The 12,557-nt window shown below is 40.5% G+C and overlaps 2 protein-coding genes across 9 annotated transcripts in view; one reads left to right on the top strand and one right to left on the bottom strand.

Moving 5' to 3' along the window:
* The window catches only part of usp32 (ubiquitin specific peptidase 32), a 59,343-nt gene extending 55,713 nt beyond the window's left edge, over nucleotides 1–3,630 (bottom strand). For all 8 annotated transcript variants that reach the window (XM_032508290.1, XM_032508296.1, XM_032508313.1 and 5 more), the window contains exon 1: nucleotides 3,397–3,630. In XM_032508290.1, the coding sequence (XP_032364181.1) occupies nucleotides 3,397–3,454 (58 nt within the window). In that variant the 5' untranslated portion in view covers nucleotides 3,455–3,630. The remainder of the gene's footprint in view (nucleotides 1–3,396) is intronic.
* Nucleotides 3,631–6,159: 2,529 nt separating this feature from the next.
* On the top strand, nucleotides 6,160–11,302 carry si:ch1073-145m9.1 (uncharacterized). The gene is made up of 6 exons (XM_032508363.1): nucleotides 6,160–6,421; nucleotides 6,749–6,844; nucleotides 8,235–8,347; nucleotides 9,722–9,845; nucleotides 9,956–10,128; nucleotides 10,257–11,302. Exons 1-6 carry the CDS (start codon nucleotides 6,382–6,384, stop codon nucleotides 10,320–10,322), a joined length of 612 nt encoding a protein of 203 aa, XP_032364254.1. The 5' UTR covers nucleotides 6,160–6,381; the 3' UTR covers nucleotides 10,323–11,302.
* The last annotated feature ends 1,255 nt before the right edge of the window (nucleotides 11,303–12,557 follow it).

The following is a 12,557-nucleotide window of genomic DNA, read 5'->3' as shown; positions in this document are numbered from 1 at the left end:
TTAATTTCTTATACTGCACTGTAACTTTTATTCTTGCATTTCAACTGTTTTTATTTGTATTATTAATTTTAACTTTTTTTGTATAAAGCACTTTGAATTGCCCTTTCAGAGCAATTAAAAACAGTCATGATGAAGATAAAACAGGCTAAAGGCTTATCATTATACAGGAATAAAAGTTACAGTGAATAAGAAATTAAAAATTATTCAATTTAATAGGTTGTAGGGACGGGTTTGGAGGAGAAAAGGAGGGGTTTCATTTTTATTTTTGTTTAATTTCTGTCAGGGTAAAATATTCTAATTAAATAACATAATATTCTAAGTAAATAGGTTTGGAATTGAACTGAAATGGAAAGTACCAAAAAAGTATTGTTGGGTATCAGGAACCGAATTTCAGGTACCAGTATTGGGACTAGCATTGGTCCGAAAATGGTAGCAAAAGGCACCCAACCCTAGTTCTGCCCAATAAAAGCACAAGGTACATATCTTCACATGATCTGAGATTGCTCTCCTGTTGGTCAGTTGTGGCACAATATTGTAACCCAAATATCTGTCCTGATTAATGATACTGCACCGGTAACTGTCAATGTTTTGATTGTGAGTGATCTGTCAGCCCTCCAGCTCTCTAAAACTCAAAAACATGCCATTTTTGCTGGATTTACAGCGGCCAAGAGAACCACCTCATGACTTGTCTATTCGTACTTGGACCCTTTCCTTTCTGGATGTTGTGTATATGGAACTCTCCATGGCTCCATGGAGCCCCGGGAAGGACTTTGGACACTTGGCTCAGCATTGATGGATCCTTTAAATCCATGCTATAGATTTGGGCTGAGGCCTTCACACTTCTGTCTGTGTGTTTGGTCCCTTTTGTCTCGTGCCGGTCCCCCTGTCAATGACTCTTGTTAGTGTTCGTCTGTGTCTGTTTCTGTGTGTCTTGTTTGTGAGCTGCAGGCATCGTTCTTGCTATTGTGTTTGTTGTGTCTCCCTCATTCCTGTCTTTCCTCTTTGTTTAGAGTGAAACATTTGATTGCAAGGAAGGACTGTGGAAAAGGTCCACTGTGCCTTCTTCGGCGTGTGTAGTGTGTTGTCATCTGGACCAATGTTTTGCACTTTCGTTTGGCTCTTTAAATAAAATAAAAAAGTTTATCACAAAAAATAGACACAGAAACACAGACAAACAAGAGGCATTAAGGCTAAAGCTTGAATATTTTTGCATTCTGGGGTCCCTAAACAGTCTTCGGGTTTCATAAATTGGTTGTGAGTGAAAAGCTGAGAGACTTTCATTCCTGTGTGATGATGTTACTGTAGCCACTTCATAGTAGTAAATCCATTACTGTAAAACTTGACCTCCCTGTATAAAGTAACCTGTTGTGACCGCCATGATAACCGCAGGGCATTCAGAGGATGAATTGCTTTCTTAGATATACTGACAAAAAGGGGGTTCTGAGCTATTTTCAAAACAGAACTGCTTGCCAACAAATCACCGAAAAAACTCTTACAGAAATCTGTCAAATCTAGGTTTTTTTTTTAATACCAAATCACAGCATGTTTTTTTCTGTGGAGTTCCTTAATGTCTTGATGTGGTATTTTTGACCATTTTTATTAGGTGGTCAACAATTGTTATATGTTGTACTAAATCTCTGTAACAAAAGGCATCAACCCAAGAATGCCTGCAATAATCTATTAGGCATAATTGAGCATTAGAATTGCCTTAATAAGAGTAAACAGGAAAAGGTTACAGTACGCTGTGAATGTGTGGGCCTGGACTGTTGTTAAATTCCCAGCCTGAATTATTCTCCCAATCTGGCCCTGTGTGTGTACAATATAGAAGAAGAAACCTGACCAAGACCATGGAGCCAAATTAGTTAAGATTTCATCCAAAGGTCCCCCAAATGATAGGACTTTGGCTTTCAGATGTTTTATTACAGAAAGTGTATAAAACCCATGACCACATTAGTCATACATTCTGTCATTGTTTTACTTATTGATGGAATTATTGTGAAAATAAATGAGTCCCCACGGTGCTGGGTAGAGCTAGTTACCGAAGATACTTTTAGGCACAGACCAAATTGCCTCCACAGTATCAAAAAATGTCTTGTCATACAATACCTAAGGAATAAATGTCATCAGCATCAATGAGCCAATAAGCATGTAGCATGCTTGTGCCAAGATGTAGTCACGGCTCTCAAAAATTACACTTTGTAGAGACATGCTGGGAAACACTCTGTGCACAGATATGTGTGTTGTTGTATTTTGAAAGACTTGACTTGTGCATTACATAGGTGTAAATGAGCTGAAAAAACATGTGTGCCGTAATGTTGTCTTTTTTCTTTGTTAAAATGGATTTTAATAAAATTGGTATTGAAACAAGTATCTTTCAGGAATCGGTAACAAATTCTTGGTATCAGTTCAAAAAACATTATGAACGATACACAGCCCTGTTGCTGGGGTCCCCTGGAATACCCTCAAGAACCAACCACTGGCCTAGCAAAAACCCTTCCAATAACGTTGCCCATATCGTATGGCTATTCTCAAAAAGCCTAAGAAAAACAGCCTGGAGGCATTTTCCTCTGGGAACATAGCGTTAGCTGTAGCCACTTAGCTAGCTAACTGACAACAACTGTCTAGCTAGCTAGTAACGTTAGACAAGTAACGCGAAGCTAGCTAGTAGCAGCAGAGGTTAATGTTGACAGCTTAACGTTAGCTAGCTAGCTAAGGTGATAAGAGCTAGGCTAAGCGTTACACTGTAGTGTCAGCACATATCAAGTCTGTCTGCACAACGGTTTTGCCACATACTGTAATGCCAGCCCATCCCTCCTGATTAGCAAACACTCGCCCCACAATCAGCGCTTTAATAGCTATGGACAGAACGTCACGCCGAGAACAGTCCAAACATCTGTCACTTTTACATGACCTTGCTTATCAGCGAAGGCACACGCCTCATAAAATACCAGTCAGCTATATTTTCATATTAGCTAAGAAGAATAACCCAATTCGGGATGGACGGAATTCAAACAACGACGTTCAGCTATAAATTACGTATGTCTTAATTACTCGGAAATGCTTCCTATTGCATCCAAACATAGTATATTTTGTAGAAAGGCGACAGCAGAAAATACAGTCTTAGCTATTGTTAAACTTGTTTAGACGTAATTAAATTCCGTGAGGCTTTCCGATATTGTTTTATGCCAAATTGGCTAATGGACCTTAGCGGTTCCATAGAGGACGTATGTTATTTTTAACAGGTGTTTTACTTTATCAAATAACCAAAGCCACTTCAGTAGCTATATTTTAATGGGTGGCCAGGACGCCCTCCTATCTAAAGGGCTAGCCTAAAACCTGACAGTTAGCTAAGCTAGCGCAACTGATGTGGATTTAGCCCGTTGCTTTTCTGCTTACCTCTCTTGACGGCCTCGTCATACGACAGGAATCCTATCCTCGACTCTTTGGCCCCCATGCTCCCCTCATTTCATTGCGATGTGGGAAAATAAACGTTGTCCACTGAGTTGATCAAAATTGTTTGTCGCCTTATCCGTTTATTGTGAAATGGGTTCCTGGTGGTGTGTGTATGTGGTGAACGAGTGAATGTTTTCAGCGACGCCTCCATTCTGTCACATGATCTGACTCTACAGGTCAGTTGATCAGCTCCCTCAAACGCTTGTAAACACAACCACCGTGGCAGACACAAACGTTTTATTTTAACCTCAATAACTTTGTTAAGTGTTTCCCTTCTTTTTTCTTACTTGTAAATTACAAAAATACAATTTGACTAATTATGCGCAGTCATACCAAGATGTCAATACTAGTGCCTGTCTGGGGATTCTAGGTTGTAAAGAAGTGGGAGTAGCATCACCTTGTGGCTAAAATGGATATAAACTTTGACAGTATTTTTTTATTATTTACTGATAAATTTACAAACATTCAGACATCAAAGCTCAAAACATAAAGTTATAAAGAAGGAAATTGCAACTGATATATTATGAGATCAACATACATCTTTGGCAGTATAACCCATGCCGGTTGACAGGAAGTGACGTGATAATGGGAAATTGATGTAGTTAGATTTCTGTCTAATAATAATAATAATAATAATAATAATAATAAATTTAATTTCTAATGCACTTTATATTTACTCAAATCCCAAAGTGCTACATGATAAAACAGATAAGTGCCAAAGTAAAAACACATGGAGAGCATGAAAATAAACAAAAACAAGAAGGACATATGAAATCTTTTTGTCTCGTGCTGCAATCGCCTGCCTGTCGGCCATAATACTGAATCTATTCAGGGTGTCTGCATAAAAGATATGCTTAATGTGTTAGCCATTCAGAAGACCAAACCAACAATTCTTACATATTAAGATCAGGCAAAATTTTAAAAACAAATAAAATGATTGTCTGCAACATAAATGCACTAAATTACATTTTTATAAAGGCACAAATTATTTTCGCACTGTGCAACAACTTTGTCAGCCTACGTCAACTAGTTTTGTGAACCATGGTAGTCTGAACAACATGAAAGCGAACACAGCACACAACCAGGCTCGTGAACTTTGAACATGACCTCCCAAGGAAAGTTAAGATGATAAATGATTTCAAAATTCCACCAACTCATCAACTCACACTTCAGACAATCACCTTGCCCCACCCCCACGCTGTCACCTATCATCCTATGAATCTGTGGATGATGCAGTCAACTTGGGACTGCATTACATCCTGCAACACCTCGACTCCCCAGGGGCATATGCAAGGATCCTGTTCATGGACTTCAGCTCGGCGTTCAACACCATCATCCCGGACATCCTCAGCACCAAACTCCCACAGCTCACTGTGCCAGCCTCCACCTGTCAGTGGACCACAAACTTCCTGACTGACAGGAATCAGCAGGTAAGGCTGAGGAACATCACATCCAGCACACGGACTATTAGCACTGGCGCCCCCCAGGGGTGTGTGCTCTCCCCACTGCCATTCTCCCTCTACGCCAATGACTGCACCTCAGGAGACCCATCTGTTAAACTCCTGAAGTTCGCTGACAACTACACGGTCATCAGCCTCCCCCGGGACGGTGATGAGTCTACAGACGGGGGGTTGATCAGCTGGCTCTCTGATGCAGTCAGAACAACCATGCTCAAAACTGTGGAGATGATTGTGGACTTCCGGAGGAGCCACCCTATTCTTCCCCCCCATCACCATACTCAACAGCCCTGTGTCTACTGTGGATTCCTTCAGGTTTCTGGGATTCACTATGTCCCGGGACCTAAAGTGGGAACCCAACAGTGACACCAACAGCAGAGGATGTACTTCCTGCTCCAGCTCAGGAAGCTCAACCGGCCTAAGGAGCCGCTGATCCACTTCTACACAGCCATCATCCAGTCTGTCCTGCACGTCCATCACTGTCTGGTTTAGATCTGTCACCAAAAAGGACAGGAGCAGACCACAACGGGCAGTTACGATTGCAGCAAAGATCATTGGTGTCAAGCTGCCCTCCGTTCATGACTTCTACCCTTCCAGAGTCAGGAAACATCACTGCAGACCCATCTCACCCCAGACACAACCTGTTCCTGCTTCTCCCCTCTGGTAGGCAGTACAGAGCACTGTACGCCGAAACCAACTGACTCAGGAACAGTTTCTTTTTCACAAGCCATCTCTCTGATGAACAGCTGACTTCTGGCTCACAGTGTCAGGTTCAATTCCTGTGCAATAACCCAGCAACACTGTCTCTAATCAGCACTGTTAACTGGTTCCTCTACTTATTCATCATTCTCTATTTCAGACCTGTTCATACTGTTCATATTGTAAAATAATACTTAATAACATAATACTATTTATTCCAGCATCCTTTAAACTATGCTCCATAATTAAAATAATAATAACTATCATAGTTATAATTTACTCCTGCATACTTTGCACTCCTCATTGCACTATTGCCTCAATCTGATACTGTTTCTATTTGTAGTGTTTATAAATGGTTTGTTTTGTATGAGTAAGCACATTGTGAGCAATGTATAATCCAAAGCGAAATTCTTCGTATGTGTCCTCATACCTGGCAAATGAAGATGATTCTGATTCTGATTATTTAAAGTCATGATATTACACTCCAGCTCAGTATGTGGCGACATACAGCTTAATGTTGGTTTATAGCCCGCCAATGAACTAAAGAAGAAGAAGAACCAGGCTCGTGGACTCAGACCGTATACAGTAGTATAACTCTGACACTATAGGGAAGAAAGCATAAATAAATATCTATATAAATGTCTGTACGACAGCTACGTGTGTTTAGATCATAGACAGTAATAGCTAGACAGGTCGGTTTATGAAGCAGGTTGCATTATTATTTTCCGGGATCATGCGCTACTGGACCACTCATAGTCATAGTTGATCGGAGATGGGACTCCAAGTTCTGCTGTGGTGGCCGAACATTATCGGTGAGAAACATTAGACTTTTAAGAAACTGTATTTTTCATTTGTGTTATTATGTGCGAGGGTCAGTTCATCATGCCATGACAGCTGGCAACCCACGTCACTTTGACTGACAATATATTAATTTATTAGAATATTATCTTGGCTTTAGGTACTTAGCGAATGTCACTATATGATTTTGACGCTGAAAGATGTCCCAGTAATGAGAAAAACCCCATAATTAATTTGAACTGACCATGACTAAGGTGGGTAACGTAATAGGCCTGCTGTCACTGAATTCACTTGGCATATATTTATGTGTATATGTATATGTATGTATTTGTCTCTTCCAGGATACATTAGGATTGGCCTTGTGTTTGCTGCATGGGCTGCCTATAAGACACCAGCAGTCTTTGTGTCTCTTTACTCCGTCTCCATAGCACTGGATGGTAATGTATCTGTTTACCTTGCTGACCTGTGGTGAGATGCTTTGGCCTACTGCATATCATCTTGAAATGGTGCTGCTGTGGGATCATATTTTACATTGATACATTCCAGTAGGCACTATGTCTATAGAACATGTCTACATTACACACATACAGTTTCACAGAATGAAAACCACAGGTGTATCTAATAACAATAATAATGTCTGCCAGTCATGTATGTGTGCATTAGGGCTGCACGATATGAGAAAAATATCTAATTGCGATATATTTTGACTGATATTGCGATATCATATCGCAATCGCAATATGATTCACGATATTGGAGGGAAGAATTGTTTTCATTTTCATTGAAAATGATTAACATTGAATAAAATTGAAATGATTATAATGTGATGTTTGCGAGGATCTGTACCAAACGTAATTACAACTGTGCTTTGTCTGCCATGACAAGTGAAAATTGTCTATATAGGCTACTGTATGCAGCGCTAGGGCACAGAATTCATTAAAGCTATAGAGTGTAGTTTCTGCCGCCCCCGTGAGGAATTCTTAGTAATGACAACAAAACTGTGGCGCGTCCACATGATACAAGCCTTCTGTGACCGCGCTTTGAAGCAACTCATTTGGCAATGGCTCGAATGTCATGGATTATCAATAATATCAAAAAGTTACGCACTAAAGCTTAAATTCTAGTGCAGGGGTCTCAAACTCAACTTACTTGGGGGCCGCTGGAAGTAGAGTCTGGGTTTGGCTGGGCCGCATCAAGTATTCCAAAAAAACAACTAGATCCTCCAAACAGGGCGCGGAATGCCGGTGCTTTAAGCCCCTAGATCTGATATGGTTGGTGATTTTCACACAACAGACATCACATTGTCAAACCTCGGCATTTGCCGCTAAGAGTACTTAGCTAGCTTGACAACCGTTACGCCTCTTTCAGGAACTACTACGGTAGCCCATAAGTGACAAGCCAATGAAAAACGTTTCGAACGCGCGGCCGCACTAACACTTAACTTTGATGTCAAGTAGGGGGCCACAAAATATCATCCCAGCCGCAATTGGCCCCCGGGCCGCGAGTTTGAGACCCATGTTCTAGTGTCTTTGTGGGCCCTCCTTACATGCTGGCCCTGTATACTCAGTCCCCTCTTCCCCACCAGTCCGACACCTGTGACTGTATTTAATCAATCAAGCTGCATCCTATCCTATCATATAAAAGATAGACAACCTGAAAGGTGTTATTGATGAAATGCTGATAATGATACTGCATGAGTGCAGAACAGAAGCTTAGGTATTGCTGTGTCCCGTTTCAAATCCCAAAGATGCCTTGCCAGGAGGAATAGCTGTGAGTGCACATGACATTAGGGGTCTGTCTGCAATGTGTGGTGACGTTTTCTGAGCAGGAGTGGACGGCTGGCTGGCGAGGAGGCTCGGGCAGACCTCCAGGTTTGGAGCCTGGCTGGATGTAGTGGTGGACAACCTGGGCAGAGGCATGCTGTGGAGCCTTCTCTTTAAGGTCTGATGCTTGCAGAACATTTAACACAAACCGTATACCCACTAAGTGCTCACATTAGGCTGAGATGTTACTATATCATTATCATAAAGGAAATCTTGTCAAATGATCCTCGCTTTTTGATTCACACACACAGTTATTACATGCGGTGTTTTTCTGAAAACAATAAGGGATGATCAGCTGGTACAAAGGAGTGTAGTTAGTCCAAGAAAGTAATCCATGATAATCCTTTTTACAGCAAAAGCAGCCTGTACTGTTCTGCATCTTGGTTTTTGTAGTCTCTCATTGCCACACCTATCTCCACAGCACTGTGAAGTAAGGTCTGGCTCCTCCACAGATACTTTCCAGGATAGGAGGGAAAAAAAACGCAGATTTCCTTTTTTTTAAGCCAATCACAATTGTCTTGGTAGATCCGGTTGCAAAGACCAAAAGAAAACGTTGATTGTTCACACAATACAGTAACAGGAGTTATATAAATTAGCTGGATACAGGGTTCAACGTAACTTGCTCCTATTATTGTGTCGCTGTGTTGTTTTTTTCCCATAGCAATCCCCGCCAAGTAGTCTCAGAACGTCCCAGTTGGACAGTAAATGCCGTAACCATATTCTTTGTAAATCTTTACAATCATTCTTCAAATGGCAACACCCATCGCCACAGCATCCGGCGATTATCCTGGAAATGAATTGCCGTCCATCCAGATTGATGTTTTTTCAGAACATCCACTGTACCGTCTAAATCTTGTCTCTCTAGATTTATTTAATCCTCATGTTGTCCTCGGGTCAAATTGACCCGTTTTCCTGTATCAATGTTCTTTTTAACTACCCAATTGTAATTACCCAAAATAACATGATTGATTCAACACACCGCTAATTTTAGTCTAAATAATTCCTAATCTCTGCTTTTACAAAAATTAGGTATCATTTTCTATAAATGAGGTTTATTGACCATAAATTCCAAAAATAACAACTAAAGTTAATAAGTTGGTGTTACGTAGTGTTGAAAATGTAAAAGAAAGTGACAAACACTGAAAAAAAGCGTCAAAAGTGTTTGAAAAAGGGACAAAAATGTAAGAAATCAATAAAAAGTGTCAATAAAAGTGTTGATTTTCAATTTTGACGGGAAGACAACAGGAGGGTTGATACTCATGCTGTATTTACTTGTGACTGAATGAATCTTATTTGCATGTCTGATTAAACGCTCTGTGCAAACACACAGGTGTCTTGTACTGTACTAGTCTGGCAACCACCAGACCAAGCCAAGCTCAATAGATTGCAAAATTGGGAACTGGGCGGGGTTTACCCAGTCTAGTACTGTACCATATTTACAACGTAACACATGTTTCTTGGTGTCTGATATCAAATTTGGATTGTATTACAGTGGGGTTGGCTGGTGTCTGCCTTGGAGTGGTGCGTGTTTGTGTGTAACCACAATGCCAGAGGTGACCATTGGAAGAACAGTTTCATCACCAGCCCTCGTTTCATACAAGCCATCATGGCAAACGGTACGGTCCGGAACTGGAAATAAGTTGATGTTGTTGTGCAGCTCAAGATGAATCAATAATTCCATGATTGTATCTGAACTCATCATGTCATGTGCATCCGGTGCCGTTAGGGTTTCGGACACCTCTTGGCACATGGGTGGTGAGTGGGCTGCACTGCCTCCCCCTGTGGCTGTATGGGTGTCAGTGGGGCTTACTGTCCCACTGGCTGTATCTGCCTCCCTGGATCCAGGCTGCGGGGACCCTGCTGCTGGCTGCAGGCCGCCTGCTGGCTCTATCAGCGGAGGTAGAAATAACCTGTTATAATCATTGACACCATGTTGACAGAAATCATTCCTGCTCATATTTATGTTATGTTATATTGGTTCATGTAAAGCTGTCTCACAGCCAAACACCCCATCTGCTTCTCTGCAGATATGGTGTATATGGACACACATCGAATACCTCACCAATGATGAGCCGGAAGAGAAAAAAAAGTGAAAGCCACTCAGCAGTCAGAAAAATTGTCCTAACGCTGACATTATTCCGCCACCTTTATAGAAGAGATGGCCTCAGGTCACTTTTGGTCTTGTCCAAAGAAAAATCAATTCAGCCATTGCTTTGGGAGAAGTGGGCCACATGTAAATCGGTGTATTTAGAGGTATAAGATGGCAGTGAAATCATCTGACAGCAATAATATTTGACTGCTCACTTACTTTCTGTTACAAATTGGGATTTCTCTTTTCAAACTAGTGAACATGATTGATTTTTTTGTATGGCTGCTGAGATACAAAAAGCGTCTTATCCTACCCTTGTTAATATAAGACTGTGTTGTAACAGGCAGTAGGCGTTCAGATATATGTGGAAAAGAAGCCTCATAGGTCTGTTGAACTGTTTAAGGGAATATGAATGTTATTTTTGTTATTCACAGGGAACACAGTGGCAGGGCCCAATTATTCTTAAACCTGAGAAAAGACTGAAACCTTTTCTGAGATGGTTTAAATTGTGTCAATAGGCCAGTTAGAAGTATGAAAATGTTTTTGTTTTTTTTGTTTTTTGTTGGGGGTAAGAGTATTTGTGATTGCTGTAATTTACTTTATGAAATCCCACCAAAGACCCAAGGGAGAGACCTATTGTACACATAGATCCCAACACTATTGAACAGGAAGCTTGAATAAAAAGCCTGTATCTGTAAGGGACTTTTATTTATTTTTTATAAACACTTCCCTTAATGTAGCCTATATTTTATGCCTGCACACTTTCTGCTGAAAATAAAGAGAATGTGTGTGGCTGATGGGGTCATTATAATTATTCCTGAACTTACCGTTCATGTGCAGATTTAGTAAAGGTCATCCATGCAGACTTGACTATTGGCCGCACACTTTGTTTGGTGTCAGCAGGTCAAACATCCAAAGACTTTTACTTCTACAACACTGTGCTGCCAGGCTTTTAACCCGTTCTGAGAGAAGCGACCACATCACACCAATTCTTCACTGGTTACCAATAATGTTTAGAATTGATTTTAAGATATATTTGCCTTTTTTTAAAGCCATATTGCCCGGCTCCTGCCTACTCTACGTCTGTGCTCTGCTAGCTCCCCATAAGCCTAGTCTTGTTACTAAAAGTATCACGTCCGGACCCCTGAGCTCTTTAAAAAAAAAACTCTCTCCTTAAAACTCACTTTTATGTTATGGATGTATCTTTTTTTCTCAACTAAATTAAATGTATATAATGTTTGACCTTGTCTTCTGGTTTTGGATTTTGTTTTATTGTCTTGTTGTTTTGGAGTTTATTTAAATTATTGTATTATTCTAAAGCACTTTGTAACTTGAAAAGTGCTATAACAAAAATGTATATACACACACACATATATATTATTATCATCAACCCCATCAACATGGGGTTGAGGTCCGAGCTCTGTGCAGGCCAGTTAAGTTCTTTCATACCAATCTGGGAAACCTTTGTCTTTACGGACCTTAGCGGGTACAGCAGTGCTGCCATGTAGCTTTCAACACTAGAGTGTGCTGTTGTGTGGTGTTAAATAGGCACAGAGACTATTTGTGCAAGAGACACCCTATAAAATGCTTAGTGTCTCTACAATTGCAGGTATGCAGTTTTGGCATGATTCTTTTTTTGTAGTAATATTTATATAGAATCCTTTCTATAATATATAATATTTATTTTGTTTATTGTTTGGCATTTTAGGCCTTTATTAGTGACAGCTTAGACATGAAAGGGGAGACAGAGGGGGGATGACATGTGTCTGTGTATGTGGAAACACGCTCTACAAGGGGAGCTACTCAGAAATAATGTATTTTAAATGTAGACTTTTATCTTTTTGTAATATTGGCGTGACTTATGTGATTTGTTTTCGTTCTAGAATTATCCCTGGGAAGTATGAACATTTATATAGGAGAGACCGCGTGAATGCTTGGTTTCTAACAATGGCAGGGCGGTTATCAAGATGCCATTACTGGTGCCTTGCATTAAAATACCCAAACACAGTCCCAGGAAGTGTGTTCTCTGTTCATCACTATCACTATCATGCAGTTAGACCCGACACATTGGGGAATTGTGTTGTTGAAACAGGAATGGGCATTCCCTAAACTGTAGCCACAAAGTTGGTAGGGTACAACACTATTGTCTAAAATATCACTCCATACTCTAGCTTAAAGAGTTCTATTAATTGAAACAAAAAGGCCTAAACCTTGGAAAACAGCCCCAAACCAAATGTAC

The sequence above is a fragment of the Etheostoma spectabile genome, chromosome 3 (assembly GCF_008692095.1).
Source record: "Etheostoma spectabile isolate EspeVRDwgs_2016 chromosome 3, UIUC_Espe_1.0, whole genome shotgun sequence".
Lineage (NCBI taxonomy): Eukaryota > Metazoa > Chordata > Actinopteri > Perciformes > Percidae > Etheostoma > Etheostoma spectabile.
Note: the sequence above shows the minus strand (reverse complement) of the source record. Positions and strands in the feature narration are given on the sequence as shown.